Below are 17690 nucleotides of genomic sequence, written 5' to 3' on the forward strand. Positions count from 1 at the left end.
ATTTCCTTTGCCACCTAGGACCTTCAAATAAGACATATGAGTTGACCATATAATAGAGATGAATATTTTTAGTTGAGTTTGAAAATATTTTCACAATTATTTTCTAATATGTTAAGTAACTAAAGTTCAATTTGTCAAGATATTTTCCCAAGAGAAAATATAGACATCCATGAAATTCATAAAAAGTCTTTTGATTATTTCAGAATTTAGGAATTCAAAAGCTTAGGATATGCTTAGTAGTTGGGTGTTCACAATGTTTTATATATGAATCAAAAACTACCTTGTTGCATGGTAGTCATTATAAAGCAATGTGCATTCTTATGGCTACCCTTTCTACTAAGAATTACATGTGATGACAATGATTCTAGTGAAGGGCTCTTGCAGGCTATATTAAAATTAGAATCAATCAATATTTTTGTTTCAAGTTGTACACCATAATTTCTTGAGTGGCTACAAATTAATAGATTAATATATTTATATTATTATATTACTATATTGTGATATTATATTATATATGTACACATTTTGGGCACACTATGAAAATTTTCAAAATATAAAAGAAAACTTATTTTTCTTTCTTGTGATGCTTAAAAATTATTTTCATGAAATAGTTAACAGTTCTACATATTGCAGACAAGACAAATAGATATTTACTTTGAATGTTCCTATATTATGGCTATGAGTAGAAAAAATGACAATAGATACTAAAAATTCATTATTTAAAAAGTAAAGAGTATAACTTGGAATAAATGGCAAAACAGAGCAGCATGAGCAGTAGAGAGAAATGAAACTATAGATGCAAGTAGCAGTAGGTATGGGAATCTGGTCACAGGAAGAGCAGGAACAGTTTGTTGCCAAATAGGACCTTTTCTCTGGCCTATGGAAGATTCAGGTCATGTCCAAGCCCTCTTTGCCTCATTGATGGATCTTGGACTGCTAAATTATAAAAACAGAAAAAATGTATATCAGATCATAGACTTTGAAAGTAGAATTGAGAAAGAACTCAAACATCCATGATGTGATTGAATATTAGATTATTTTATATCTTTTGATAAACAATTTATCATGTTCTACACTTAAGAAATTCTAACAAATGAATTAAAAAATTTCCACTTCCTCCATTCCTCCCAATTCCTTCCCACTCCCCCTACTCCCCCTCCTCCCCTCCCTCCAGTCTTAAGAGAGGTCAGGGTACACTGCCCTGTGTGAAGTCCAAGGCCCTCCCCCCACCATCCAGGCCTAGGAAAGTGTGCATCCAAATAGACTAGGGTCCCAAAAAGCCAGTACATGCAGTAGAAACAAATCCCAGTGCCATTATCAATGGCTTCTCAGTCAGCCCACATTGTCATCCACATTCAGAGAGCCTGGCTTGATCACATGCTCGTTCAGACCCAGTCCAGCTGGCCTTGGTGAGCTCCCATTAGATCAGGTACCCTGTCTCAGTGGGTGGAACAACCCTTTGCAGTCCTGACTTCCTTGCTCATCTTCTCCCTCCTGCTCTTCAACTGGACCTTGGGAGCTCAGTTCAGTGCTCTGATGGGGGTCTTTGTCTCCATCTCCATCCATCGCCAACGAAGGTTCTATGGTGATATTTGAGATATTCATCAATGTGACTATGGGAGAAGGCCAGTTCAGGCACCCTCTCCTCTGCTGCCCAAGGACCTATCTGGGGACATCCCCATGGACACCTGGGATGCCCTCTAGAGCCAAGTCTTTTGCCAACCCTAAAATGGATCCCTTATCTTCTTTCCTGCTCCTATATCTGCCCTTCCTCCATCTCAAACTTCCTACTCCCCCAAGCTCTCCCCTATCCTTCCCTTCTCCCCTCTCTCTCCCCTCCCCCTTCTCCAAACCCCATCCCCACTCCCACCCTTGAATACAGCCTTTGAATACAGGTAGGCCATATTTAAGATTTTCTATTGAAAGGGAAGTCTTGTCAGATTGCTCACATTTACTTGTAAGCCCTTTGTTAACTATGCTTCTGGAACTACAATGAAGACTCAGGTTACACTGAAGGATAATTCAATGACATGATAGTTGATACATTGCATGAATTAAGGAATAATTTTCCACACTTTGTTTATTGACTTAATAAGAGCTATTAATGTCTTTAAAAGAAAACAGAATCACAAAGGTAATAAAATATCATGGTTGACTTGTGTTTTGTGCTTCTGCATACATCTAACTATCATAGATCAGGGTCATTTCATTAATTCTTTCGTTTATTCAATAAATAGCTACTGAATCCCTTTTAAGTGTCAAACTTCTAACTTGACTCAGGACTACCAAAAAATGATAGGATTGACCCCTAAGCTTAACACTAATTAGTTAGGAAGATAAATTTTAACGTTAGATTTATTTTTGTCTTGAATAGAGACTCCTCTCTCTTGTCTTTCTAGTTCTGAGCCATTGCCTTACTTTTAAGTTTATTATTTCCATTTGTTTGGAGTACAAATGATAGAAGAGAGAATAAACAAGATCTTTTGTCAGTGTGTCTGTTCTGCAGATGGATTTTCAAGTATATATGAATATGTGGGAAAGTTTCAAGTGGAAGAAATACTTTTCAAAATTGAAATAGTAATGGTGTGTTTGTGTTTTTAAACACATTCAGCATGGTCAGCAAAGGCAGTGAGTTTTATTCTCTGAGATTGACACTTATATACTTTCTTATACTCTCTCATATATCCTTTTGAATATTCAATGAATCTTAAGATATATGTACAAACCTATAACACATGTATTTTAGGACATTTCTTTTCAATGATTTTTAAAAGGTACTACCACAAAATAGAATAATAACTTAGTACTAAATTGCCTTTCTATTTTTAGTGTAGATAGATATATATTTCATCACTCTCTTTACATCCAAAAATAATATACATAGCCACCACTTCTATCATTTTCCATGATATATACTATTCACAGGGGACTTCCATTTTAAAAGGAGAGATTACTGACACCTTAAACATAGAGGTTAAGCTATCAATTCCATGTATTTATGCCAGCAATGTTTTTTATTATCTTGTTATATTATCATTTTAACACTAAAATTTTAAACAATAAAGCTATAAATATTATTAAAATATTGATACATAAAATATTCTACTTCTGGAATATAAATATTTGTGTATTTACATGAATTTATATGTTTTAAAAGTAGCTATTAACTATAAGAAAATAAATTATAGTTTTATGCCAGTGTATTTTATGTGTAGTCATTTAGATAATGCATGGAGTATTGTATTGACGTTAAATTATGTAAAATCAAGCCGGGCGGTGGTGGCGCACGCCTTTAATCCCAGCACTCGGGAGGCAGAGGCAGGCGGATCTCTGTGGGTTCGAGACCAGCCTGGTCTACAAGAGCTAGTGCCAGGACAGGCTCCATAGCCACAGAGAAACCCTGTCTCGAAAAACAAAAACCAAAACAAAACAAAAAAAATATGTAAAATCAATGATGCATGAATTTTTATAATGTAATATTTTGAATACTTATCAACCTATTTCCAAGGTTTTTAATTTTTAAAAGAATAAGTATACATCTTTATATTTTACTTGAAATACTTGAAAATATATTAATCATAATAACTAACGTGAAAATGAGTAAAGTTAAACCTAGAACTATAACACTCCTAGTTTCTTAGTGATAAAATGGTCTAAAGTTGTTATGTTGGAATGAGAAAATTAGCCTCCATGAGTGTTTCTGCAAATTCTGGCCAACAGGGAAAATATTTTTAAAAGTTTGAACAAAAATAGTCTTTCCAGACACATAAGATTTTATATAGATTAAAACTGTTTAAAACAAACAAATGGGAATTTACTAACATCTACATTTTCGGAAGCAGTTTTTATACTATAAGTTGAACTTTGTAATGGTGAGTTGAAGGTCATAGAATGTCTCAGAAAGTCTAAAGGTTTACCATTAAACCATTAATAAATAAAGATTTCTATTCTACTTCACAACATGGTTGTAGCAGCTGTTCTAGAGGATAATTAGTGTTTATTGTCAAAATGTGCATATATTTTACCCATTATCTGTATTATTTTTTTCTTTTAAAATTAAGAACATTTGTATTATAGTTTTGAAAAAAATCCCTAGACAGGCAAAATCTAAAACCTCTGTACCTGCCTGAAAGAAAATAATGGAATGGTAGAAAAAGAATTCCCTTTAATTCAAACTGACAAGCTTGCCACATGGTGACAAAACAGCCACACAAAAAAAGGGTAGTTTCACAAAAAAAAAATAAAGAATCTTCAAACGTGGGATATCCTAAAAACAAGGAAAACTGGTTTAGAAAGGAAGAGATTTACTTTTCCTAATTTAGAAATTCAAGGTGATTTACAAGTTCTATGGTATTTACCCTGCAGCTTGTGGCCATGGAAGTATCAGCTCTAGGGTTGTGCATTCCTAGGAAGGAAATGTACAGTAACTAATTAAAGAACCAGTTATTTTGTATATGTTTCTGCATGACTTAACTTGACTCTGACATCCTGTGGGGGTCCCTTAACAAACACAATTGGAATATTGTATCTCTAGCCTACTCTCCCATTCATGATTTTCTTCTCATATCATTACTCCTTCTGAAAAGGTCACCTTGAATTATTTACTCACCAGGGAAGAGGTCAGAACCCACAAAAAATGTTGGTAACATTTGCTACTAAGATGTTCAAAGAATTTTTTTTAGTTTTCAACTAGGAAATAAATCATGTACTTTTCTTTGTGGAATCTTCTATTTTAAACTGCCTAGCCAGAGTCTACTTTCTGTTTTCAAGCAATTTCTTAACACACTGAGCTGAGAACATTTTTGATTATAAGACTATCAAAGCTTATCAAGTTACAATAATACTAGACACATACTCTCAAAGAAACAGAGGAGTGGACCTAGAGAGGAAAGAAAGGTAAGGGGAGGGACTGGGAGAAGAGGAAAGAGAGTAAACTCTGATTAGAATGTATCATATTAGAGAATAATAAATATGTAAGTATATAAATAAATAAAAATAAAATTAAGGCTTATATAGTGCTTTTAAACTTCAAATTTTCAACAGCTGTGCTTTCTATAAACAATATAAAACTCTGTACTTTTAAGAATACAACATTGTTATTTACTCCAATGAACTACTAAATATCTTTAGTATTAATAAATAAGAGCATAACTCACAGATGATGAAATATAAGATATTCATATACATGGAATTCATTACCTTCCTCTTCCTTGATCAAATGTAAGGTGAGTGATGAATATGAAAATAAAAATCAGTCTGATATTCAGATTATGCTTTTATAATAATGATGATTATTAAAGACCTGATGCCTTTCTTTTCCCTATTTCATGAACAATACCCTACATATAATGAATAGCAGAAATATGGTAGTAAATGGGCAAAATCCAAGAAAGATTCCACCTTTTAATGTTTAGTTTCTTGAGTTCTTTATATATTTTGGAGATCAGGCCTTTGTCTGATGTGGGGTTGGTGAAGATCTCCCATTCAGTAGGTTGCCTTTTTGTCTTAATGACAGTGTCCTTTGCTTTACAAAAGCTTTTCAGTTTCAGGATGTCCCATTTATTCACTGTTGCTCTTATTGTCTGTGCTACTGGGGTTATACGTAGGAAGTGTTCTCTTGTGGCCATGTGTTGCAGAGTACTTCCCACCTTAACCCAATTAAAAAATGGGGTGCTGAACTGAACAGAGAAGTATCAACAGAAGAAGTTCAAATGGCCCAAAGATACTTAAGGTTATGTTCCACTTCCTTAGCAATCAGGGACATGCAAATCAAAACAACTTTGAGATACCATCTTACACCTGTCAGAATGGCTAAAATCAAAAACACCAATAATAATATATGCAGGAGAGGATGTGGAGTAAGGGGAACACTCATCAATTGCTGCTGGGAATGCAAACTTGTGAAACCACTTTGGAAATCGGTGTGACAGTTTCTCAGGAAATTGGCAGTCACCTGACCCAGGATGCAACAATTCTACTTCTGAGAATATACCCAAGAAATGCCCAATCATGCTACAAAAGCATTTGTTCAGCTATGTACATTGCAGCACTATTTGTAATAGCCAGAACCTGGAAACAACCTGGGTGCCCCTCAATGGAAGAATGGATAAAGAATGTGTGACACATATACACATTAGAGTTCTACACAGCGGTAAAAAACAATGACATCTTGAATTTTGCATGCAAATGGATGGAAATAGAAAACACTTTACTGAATGAGATAACCTAGACCCGAAAAGATTAATATGGTATGTACTCACTCATTAGTGGATTCTAGTCATAAACAAAGGACATTGAGCCTATAATTTGTGATCCTAGAGAAGCTAAATAAGAAGGTGAACCCAAAGAGAAACATATTTATCCTCCTGGATATTGGAAGTAGACAAGATCTCCGGGCAAAAGTTGGGAGCATGGGGGTGGGGATGGGATGGGGGGAGGGGAGATGGGGAGAGAGAAAGGAGAAAGGGAGAATTTGGGAGAGTTTGGGGAAATGGGGTGGTTGAAATGGAGGAGGGGTGGGTATGGGAGCAAGGAAGAAGATATCTTAATTAAAGAAGTCATTTTAGGGTTGGCAAGAATCTTAGCTCTAGAGGGAGACGTTCCCAGGTTTCCAAGGGGGATGTCCCCAGCTAGGTCCTTGGGCAGTAGAAGAGAAGATGCCTGAACTGGCCTTCTCCTGTAGGCACACTGATGCACACTGATGAATATCTTGCATATCAACATAGAACCTTCATCTGGCGATAGATGGAGATAGAGACAGAGACTCACATTGGAGCACTGGACTGAGCTCCCAAGGTCCAGATGAAGAGCAGAAGGAGGGAATGTAGTAAGAAGGTGAGCAGGCCTGCTTTTCATCCCACCCGGCTCCTGCATGGTTAGCTTAGCCCTGCAAATAATAACATGGAAACTGTATTCTTTTAAACACTGTTTGGCCCATTAGTCCTAGCCTCTTACTGGCTAACTCTCACATCTTGACTAACCTATTTCTAATAATCTGTGTAGCACCACGAGGTGGTGGCTTACTAGAAAAGATTCACCATGTCTGACCTGGTGGCATGATCCCTGGCGGCTGGCTGCCTCACTTCCCTTCTTCCCAGCATGCTGTTCTATTTACTCAACCTACCTATGTTCTGACCCATCAGGCCAAGCAGTTTTCTTTTTTAATTAACCAATGAAACAACAAATAGAAAGAAGGCCCACCTACATCAAGGGAGAAGATGAGCAAGGAAGTCAGGAGCGCGAGCTGTGCGTATACCCAGTGAGACAGTGTGCCTGATCTACTGGGAGCTCACCAAGGCCAGCTGGACTGGGCCTGAACGAGCATGTGATCAGACTGTACTCTCTGAATATGGCTGACAATGAGGGCTGACTGAGAGGCCAATGATAAAGGCACTGGGTTTGGATTCTACTGCATGCACTGGGTTTTTGGGAGCCTAGTCTGTTTGGATGCACACCTTCCTAGACCTGAATAGAGGGAGTAGGGCCTTGGACTTCTCACAGGGCAGGGTACCCTGACTTCTTTTAGGCCTGGAGAGGGAAGTGGAGTGGGGTCAGTGGGAGGGAAATGGGAGGAGGTGGAAATTTTAATAAATTAATTAATTAATTAAAAAAGATTCCACCTTTTAAAAAAGTTTCCTGGACTAATGCATAGATACTAAAATGTATATTATAGTTTGAGCATATAACATCCAATCTCATTATCTACAAATTATTCATGCAATAACTAATACATTGTAAAAAATAGCAAAGATCACAATATTTCCCTGAATTCTTCCTTATTTCATTGTTAAAAGAGATGATGATGATTGTGGTAATGATGAAGATGTATGAACAGAACCACACTTGACATTTTGTAGCCCTGACAAGTCTAAGACAAGATATATAAATCAAGCTGGGTTGCCAATCACTGATATCTATCTGCCTCCACCTCCTTAGTGCTATGACTAAAGTTGTGTACCACCACAACCTACCAGATTTTCCTTGTATTTAGCTTTTTTATGCTATGGGTTAATTCTGCTGCAAATCCCTCAACCAACACTACTTGCTACTCCCTCTTGCAGGTGCCAATATTTTTATATTGCTATAATAAAATATCATTAGAATCCTATTAGAAATAATGAAAGGTTTCGGATCATAAGCACATTAAATATACCATAGCACATGAATCTTTTCATATTTTATTATGAACATACTCTCGAAATTAGGACTATGAAAATAATCAGGATGCAAATTAAGCAATTAAGTACTATATGCATATATGTTTGTATATTGTATGTTATCAGATGAGGAAATAAAAACATTTGCACCCTCCCATTTTAAATTCCAAAGCATAAAAACTGAACTCATGAAAGTTTTTTAAACTGAAGTTTCTGTCCTACCTAGTCCCAAAGGCATTAACTCTCAAATAAATACACAAAAACTTTTATTAATTGTAAGTGGTTTGGCCTATTGCTGAGACTTATTACTAACTAGCTCTCACAACTTGAATTAACCCATAATACTTATCTATTTTTAGCAATGTAGCTTGTTATCTTTTCTCAGAAAGGCATTCTCATCATGCTTCTGCATATGACTAGCAGAGACTGTGCATGGTGGCATTAGACTGTGTCTCTGTCTTTACTCTTTCCAGAATATTGCTAGTCGGGTCACCCCATTTATACTTTCTGCTGGGCTACTTGCCAATCAATGTTTTATTAAACCAATACAAATGACAAATGTTTACAATGTACAAGAATATTATCCCACAGCATATCCTATTTTTTTCTATTAAAAAAACCTGAATATAATCTCCTTTGTTTAACTTATTTTTTACTGATCATTATCCATAAAAACTTGTGACAAACACCCTAAACACAGACAAACATCAATATTCCATTATTTTGGGGGAATGTGGGCATAGTTTTCTAGGCTATTTGATGCTGATTGGGAGAATCTTTGGAGAAGCCTGAGAAAATTGAGGATTTTGGTCTTATCCTGACTATAGTACTCTGTGAGGCTGGATCACCTCAAACAGTCATCTTGAAGCTGTTCTGCATATAGAACTCAGAGGAAACTACAACAGAGGCACTCTGAGATGTTGGATCATCTGGGGCATCTGATTCTATCAGAGATTTTTAGGGGGGTCTTCCTTAATCAAACCTGCTTTTTATTAACTCAGAATGAATCCACAGCTTCTCCTTTCCTGTGAAAATCAAAGCAGAGCCTTTTTTATTTTTACCAAAGTAACATATTTTTTTACTTAAAATTTGAACTCAAGATAATATATTATATTATATTATATTATATATATTATATGTTTGTTTATACAGCAGCATTTAGAATCAAATATCTTTTACCACCTGTTGATCCTAAGAAGTCAACAATTCAAAGACAATACAGTCACATATAATATCCAGACATAATGTATTTTCCATCTTTTTTGATTTTTTTATTTTTCCATTCAAAAATTTACACTTCCTCCCCTGCTTCCATTCCCCTCCTGCCCCCCCCCACTCACTCTTGTCTCTCCCCTCCCTCCTTAAGAGAGGGCAGGGAATCTCCCCACTACATCTAGGCCTAAGAAGCTGTGTATCCAAATAGACTAGGGTCCCAAAAAGCCAGTACATGCAGTAAAAACAAGTCCCAGTGCCTTTATCAATGGCTTCTCAGTCAGCCCCCATTGTCAGCCTCATTCAGAGAGTCCGGTTTGATCACATGTTCATTCAGTCCTGGTCCAGCTAGATTTGGTGAGCTCCCATTAGAACAGGCACTCTGCCTCAGTGGGTGGACCAACCCCTCCCTGTCCTGACTTCCTTGCTCGTCTTCTCCCCTCCCTCCTTCTGCTCTTCAACTGGACCTTGGGAGCTCAGTCCATTGCTCTTTGAGGTTTCTGTCTCTATATCCATCCATCGCCGGACAAAGATTCTATGGTGATATTTGAGATATTCATCAATATTACTATGGGAGAAGGCCAGTTCAGGCACCCTCTCCTCTGTAGAAGAATGAAAGTAGATCCTTATCTATCACCATGCACAAAACTCAAGTCCAAATGGATTAAAGACCTCAGTGTAAATCCAACCACACTGAACCTGAGAGAAGAGAAAGTGGGAAGTAGACTGCAACACATGGACACAGGAGATCACTTCTTACGTATAACCCCAGTAGCACAGACAATAAGAGAAACATTGAATAAATGGGAATTCCTGGAACTGAGAAGCTTCTGTAAAGCAAAGGACACTGTCATTAAGACAAAAAGTCATCCTACTGCATGGGAGAAGATCTTCACCAACCCTGCATCAGATAAAGGTCTGATCTCCAAAATCTATAAAGAATTCAAGAAACTAGACATTAAAATTCTAATTAACCCAATTAAAAATGGGGCACTGAACTGAACAGAGAATTCTCAACAGAAGAAGTTCAAATGGCCAAAAGACACTTAAGGCCATGCTCAACCTCCTTAGCGATAAGGGAAATGAAAATCAAAACAATTTTGAGATACCATCTTACACCTGTCAGAATGGCTAAAATCCAAAACACCGATGATAGCCTATGCTGGAAGGATGTGGAGTAAGGGGAACATTCATCCATTGCTGGTGGTACTGCAAACTTGGGCAACCACTTTGGAAATCAGTGTGGTGGTTTCTCAGGAAATTGGAAGTCAACCTACCTCAGAATTCAAGCAATACCACTCTTGGGAATATACCGAAGAGATGCCCTACAAAAGCATTTGTTCAACTATGTTCATAGCAACCTTATTTGTAATAGCCAGAACCTGGAAACAACCTGTATTTTCCATCTTTACATGACTTTTTTCATTATTCTATGACTTTTTAAGGACTTTCTATATCCTTTTTCTTTCTCTTCCTAGCCTACGTATATTCGAAATTTTTCATCTGAATCTCACTTTCCTGTACATATCTATCTTTTTCTGATCATGTGAGTCTTAATATACTAACCACCATGGCTAGGGTTAAAGCATCAGGTTTGGCGACTGGCTCCACCTTGGATTCCTGAAAGTCGAGCTGCATGGCAGAAGTACTGGCATAAGCCACATTTATTACCTCAACTCTGCAGTTACTAGGTCCATCCTATCAAGAAGGAGCATGCCACCAGCTCCTCAAGAACACATTTTAAGTGTTTGATAACTAAGCGCTTTAAAGTGTCACTACTAATACTTTCAGGAAGTCTTTCTTAAAGAAATTGTGTCTCTGCTTGCTTCTAGCAAACAAAGCTCACCTGAGAAAATGCTGCTACTAAGAAGCCATGCTTAACTCTATTCTTTTATGTCTAGAATCTCTTCACAAGCTCTCTCAGGTTTTATGTGGATGGAGTTACCGAATGTTAGACACCATTTGTAGACAGAAATTTCTGTCCTGTCTAGACACAGAGCCATTCAGCCCCAAATAAACACAGAGAGGTTTATATTAATTATAAACTGTCCAGCCTTTTTCTGAGACCTATTACTAGTTAGCGCTTACAACTTAAATTAACCCATAATTCTTATTTAGTCTTGTGTCTTGGTACCCTTTCTCAGTAAGGCATTCTCATCTTTCTTCCTCTGCATATGATTTGCAACAGCATCTCTTCCTTTTGCCTACCAAAAATTCTAGTCTGCTTTTTCCACCTATACTTTCTGCCTGACTAATGTCCAGTCAGCATTTTATTAAGTGAATATGTATGTGACAAATCTTTATAGTGTACAAGCAGCAATATTTTTTTGTTTTCTGTCACAAAAATGTATAACAAAATTATGTGATTTTGGTTCAAAAATTCTCTTCAATAATTATGCTTAATTTGTATGTTTTATTCTGCTAGTAGTTTAGTGTTTCATTTGATATATACTTTTATGACTATCCCTAATATTGTGGTGTTGAAAACCCACATACTTTTTTAACTTGCAGGTCAGAAATTCAATGTACAGTATAAATGTCTCTTATACATTTAAGGGCATATCTATTAAGGTGATTCAAATGTCTAGAGATGACAGAGATATTCAATTAAGAACTTTAGATAAAATATCTACTATGAATTCTTCCCAGTTTATAATGTCTCTATTCTAAAACAGTTTTTTTTTTATTTTAACTTTTATTTTTCTTTTATGTTGTCTGTCCACTTCACTTGTTTGTGCTTCCTAGTAATGTAGGTCCTTCTGTACTCAGACACATCAGAATAGATCTAGCTTTCTATATCATGACTAATCAAAGAAAGCAAAGCAGGTGTTGTAAGTTTGATTATACTGGCCCAGTCCAGAGTTATTTGGTTCAGATGCACAAGGTTGTGAAAACAGGAAGTGAAGTGCAATCAGGAGGCTATCTTTGTACATGGGCTACTGTATAAAATAGCAATACTGAGAACTTAAATGGTACTGCATCTGGTTAGCATATTTCTGTTTCTAGAATTCATAGACTTATTACACTTAATAACTTATGCTTCATTTTTTCTGTTTTAACTTATTTAGCCATTTTATATTCTGCTGTTATTAGTACTTAAAATAATTTTTTAGTTTTTCTTTATAATTTTCAATAGCAGTTATCTATAATATGTGGCTGGTATAGGAAGTCCTTCTGTTTGTGTGTTGCTTTCATTGGTTAATGAATAAAGAAACTGCTTTGGGCCAGATAGGGCAGAACTTAGGTAGGAGGAGAAGACAGAACTTAATTCTAGGAGGAAGAAAGCAGAGTCATGAGAGAGATCCTATGGACCCGCCACCAGAGATAGATGTGTTGAGACTTTGATGGTAGGCCATGACATCATGATTATATATAGATTAATAAAAACGGGTTATACTAAGATGTAAGAGCTAGCCAATAAGAAGTTAGAGCTAATGGTCCAGACAGTGTTTAAATTAATACAGTTTCTGTGTGGTTATTTTGGGTGTAAGCTAGCTGGGCAGCCGGGAAAAAACAGCAGGTCCTCTCCATACAACATGTGGCTATTTGTGTTTTTATAAAATAGAATAAAACTAGATGAATTCTAAAAAAAATCCTGGCCAATAGATTATTCTAAAAGATAAAAATTTACTTTTAAAGTAGATAATATTAAATAAAATCACCATTGTTTTAGTTCACTGGAATATCAGAGAAAAGCTACAAAGCTGTGTTATATTTATTTATTCTTGTTATACAAAAGGTGAATTTTATCAAATACTACTAAGTGACTCTATATTAAAATGATGGTCAAAAATTTGTAGCATGCTCAAATAGCATAAACTCCAACAGACTCTTATGCTTAGAACATATTTCTGCTCTTACTTCTTTTGAATTTGCTCTATTTAGAAATATAACAAAGGCAAAAATGCTACCATGTAAACTGGTTTGAAAACATCTACCTGTTTAAAAAAATGCCTGAAATTCTGCACAGTGAAAGATAATTTTACGTGGTTTTACCAGATAGATGAAATAATACATTTTATAAACTGGACGAACTAAGAAATTATTCAGACATTGATGAAACCCTGTAATTTCTTTTCCTTTCAGTCCCAACGACGGGTCACATTTCACCTACCAGAAGGCTCTCAGGAAAGCATCAGTGATGGTGGATTGGGAGACCATGATACAGGCAGCCTTCCCAGCACATCCCATGCCCTGCCTCTCGGATATCCTCAGGAAGAGTACTTTGATCACGGTGCTTCAAACAACCGCACTGAAGGAGATGGTAACTCTGATCCTGAATCTAGTAAGTGATCCTTTCCTAGTTCCTCAATAGAAATAGATTATTTCTGTTTACGAATTATGTTTTCATAGCTTTAATTATAAGGTTAAACTAGTCATGTTACCATGATTTGTAGTATATTTGTAAAAGGTAAGTCTAATACGGTGACTGACATATATACAGCAGCTGATAGTATTTGAAATACAGGATAGCATATCCTCTAAACATAAATTACTAGGAAAATTATAACATTCATTTTATTTAGGCACAGGTAGGAAATTTTCTTTTTTGTATATCTTTATGTACAATCTTCCATCTCTTCTCATTTACTTAATTTGTTAACATAATGAATTATATCTAATTTTTATAACATTTTATAGTTTTTTATGTTTTAATAGAGATAAAAAAATTTCCATGTATTTCAGGAGTAATAAAATTTTAATTCCAGTGGAGAGGATATTAGACTGAGGATTTCAATAATATACTATCATCACATTTATGTGTCATGTCATTGTTTAAAAGTCTCACCCTTAAACAAGAAGGTGTTTACAATTGATACCTACTGGGAAATGGAAAAATCAATTTTCTCTTGTGGAAAAGCCCTTTTATATCAACCACATTTCAAGTTAGTCTTCATTCCCAGGAGGAATTTGTCACCACAAAATGATCTCCATGTGTGTATGTTTGTGTTCCTTTTGGTTTCTGTACTTTTTGTCTATTTTTTTTTGTTAGCTTATTTGAGTTAGTTTTCTTTTATTGAGAGACAGAAAAAGAAATAAAATTGTGTTGGGTTGATAGAGAGTTAGGTAAGATTGGGGAGGAGTTGAGGGAGAGGAAAGAGTATTATTAAAAATATTCTTAAAATTTTAACATTCATTTATGAATGTTACATTCATTTATGTTATGGAATATTTGGTTAATGATGCAGGAATGTGTTGCATTCTTTTATGCTGCATTTATTTAACTCTGTAAAGATGTGTTACTTTGCCTGCCTAAATCACCTGAATGGTCTAGTAAAGAGCTGAAGGTTCAATAGTTAGTTCGGAGAGTGAAATTGGCCAGTCTGGTCGGCAGAGAGACTAAATAAAATGAGAAATCTAGGAAAGAGAGTGAGACATGAAAAAAGGAGAAAAAAAGGATGACAGGGACCAGTCACCATGAAGAAGAAAAGAAATATATATAAAATAAAAAAAAAATTAAAAAGCCCAAAGACAAAATACAGTAAAGAGAAATTGGATAATTTAAGTTAGAAGAGCTGGCTAAAAACAAGCCAAGCTAATACAGAGCATTTATAAGTAAGAATAAGTTTCTGTTTATTTATTTGGGAGCTGCGTGACAGATTCCCAAAGAGAAACACACACACACACACACCTAACTAAAACGAATTTTAAAAAATTTAAAAATATCACATTTTTCAAATGGCAGCAGAGAATAGAAATATGTTCTGACCACCTGGAATTGAGACAACAGGTGCTTTTGAGGTTCTGAGATGGGTGTTGAAAATGAACCAGATCTTCAGGGGCAGTTGATTATCCTAACTACTGAGGCATCAATACCTCCAGCTTTTCTCGTCACATTTTAATCTCTTCCTTTAGATGATGATAAAATTAGAGGAAATATAATGGTTAAACATCAAGATTTAATGTCAGTCTTTAGAGTCACAATAAATCAAAACACCTCATCATTTTTTACATTTCCTCTCTGCAAATATAGTTGCTCAAAAGTTTTTATAAAATAATAGACACAAAGTCTTACATGCCTGATCTCTAAATTATATACTTTCAATTTCATACTCAGAATAATAAACTAATATTAATTTGAAAACTATAAATTTTCAGTAAGCATTGATAATAGGTGTATCCTCCTTTACAGTGTAGGGATCATGCGTAGTTCTTACAATGATTCACTGCTCTGATGTACTCAGATGAATTTCTCTTAAATATATTCCTATCATATTTTGTGGATTAATATGAATGCATGGGTAGAAAAAAATCTTTTTATAAGATAGAAAAAACAGATTCATTTGCATATGTTTTATTATTAATTCCTTTTCAAATATGATTACTCAGAATAAACATCCAATCCTGAAATAATATTTTAAGCTGGGTAAGACAAGATGGGATTTTATTTATACTTACAGAAAATGATTATACATACTATATTTTACAGTATATCTTTATTTATAAATTATTTAAAATAAATATAACTGTATTTTTTTTTTATTTTTGGTTTTTTGAGACAGGGTTTCTCTGTGGCTTTGGAGCCTGTCCTGGAACTCCCTCTGTAGACCAGGCTGGCCTCGAACTCACAGAGATCCGCCTGCCTCTGCCTCCCGAGTGCTGGGATTAAAGGCGTGCGCCACCACCGCCCAGCTAAATAGAAATTCTATTCTTTTTTTTTTTTTTTTTTTTTTTTGGATTTTTGAGACAGGGTTTCTCCGTAGCTTTTAGTTCCTGTCCTGGAACTAGCTCTTGTAGACCAGGCTGGCCTCGAACTCACAGAGATCCGCCTACCTCTGCCTTCCAAGTGCTGGGATTAAAGGCGTGCGCCACCACCGCCCGGCTTAAATATAACTGTATTAATGATCCTATTTTAATGAGATATTTTCAAAGTAGAGATTCATTCAGTATTCTTGAAATGAGTTTGTCTTATTTGTATTTAATATGCAGCCTTAAATGTTCAATCACTAATGTCAACAGAAATAAAGACAAAAATGTTAATGACATGACTTTAGCTGACATAATAAGGCCTATGTAACATGTATTATAGAACTTATATGTATATACACAAAATCTTTCAGTTACTAGGTCTGACTACTTCTCTCCTCCAATGAAAATAAAATCAGTATGTTGGCCATTGGATTTTTTTTTCATATTAATTCTACAGGAAGAAAGAATTGAAAGTTTCAAGTTTCTAAAGTTCAGTAGTTTTTATTTTAAATTAATCTGGATGTTGGTTGTAATATTAGCAAAGAAATGCTGTATTTGTGTTACTTATATTTTAATAAGCCTAGATGAGGCTTAGAGCTAATTAAAACTGATTTCTATTTGTGCATAAAATTAAACATTATTAAGTCAATATTTGAAACTTACTTTTGCCAGGAGGTGGTGGTGCACACCTTTAATTCCAGCACTCGGGAGGCAGAGGCAGGTGGATCTCTGTGAGTTTGAGGACAGCCTGTTCTACAAGAGCTAGTTCCAGGACAGTTTCCAAAGCTACAGAGAAACCTTGTCTCAAAAAAACAAAACAAGTTAAAAAAAAGAAACTTACATTTACTGTGAGTTATAATAATAATCAATTCTTTTACTGAATCTAAGATGTTCCTTTAAATTTTGCTTAAACATATTTCTGAAATTTGTTGAAAACTCAATCATTTTTTTTCCTGACAAGGACTCACTGAAATGAGCACATAGTTTTTAAAGTCCCTTGTAAGCTAACAAAACAAGAAATATAGCTTTTATGAATAAGATTTTTCTCAAAACTTGTTAGAGGAATTTGTTCATACTATTTTGTTTATATAATCCCAGACGGACTAAGCCTCATTGATTGTATGAATAAATTATAAAGTCCCTTTTCTTAAGGTTTTACCAATAATGTTAACTTGCTTTTGTAAGAAAGAAAGAAAGTAGTGTGGCTAGAGAAACATCTTAGAGATGGAATGTTTACCGTTCATGAAGAATATCTGAGTTAAGTTCATTGAATCTCAACTGGTTGTAACTCTAGCTCAAATATATCTGCCACCAATCCACACCTGCACTCACTCACATGCACAAATACACAAGCGGACAAATGGTGACATATAACTAAACATAACAAACATCAGTAAATTTTAAAATGAGAATTAATTAATTTATTTATTTGTTTGGGAAACAAGTTTAGTAAAACATCTTGTGTCATTTGAGAGCTTTCTGAAATTGTATTTTATATTAAAGTTGGTTTATAAAGCATTTGATATTAGGTCACTTGACATACTCATCTACATGTCTTTGTGCTTGGAACAACAACCTCCATTCCAAAACTTTCCTCTTATAATAACATCACAAAATTATGTTTAGCATTTT

The 17690-nt window shown here is 35.2% G+C and overlaps 1 protein-coding gene across 11 annotated transcripts in view; it reads left to right on the forward strand.

Moving 5' to 3' along the window:
* The window catches only part of Pcdh11x (protocadherin 11 X-linked), a 596387-nt gene that overhangs the window by 408947 nt on the left and 169750 nt on the right, over positions 1–17690 (forward strand). For 9 of the 11 annotated variants that reach the window (XM_057760420.1, XM_057760424.1, XM_057760422.1 and 6 more), the window contains one exon: positions 13455–13653. In XM_057760420.1, the coding sequence (XP_057616403.1) occupies positions 13455–13653 (199 nt within the window). Of the gene's footprint in view, positions 1–13454; positions 13658–17690 lie in introns of all 11 variants that reach the window. The other 2 variants (XM_057760429.1, XM_057760430.1) reach the window with 1 other exon arrangement.

The sequence above is a fragment of the Chionomys nivalis genome, chromosome X, assembly GCF_950005125.1.
Source record: "Chionomys nivalis chromosome X, mChiNiv1.1, whole genome shotgun sequence".
Taxonomy (NCBI): Eukaryota; Metazoa; Chordata; class Mammalia; order Rodentia; family Cricetidae; genus Chionomys; species Chionomys nivalis.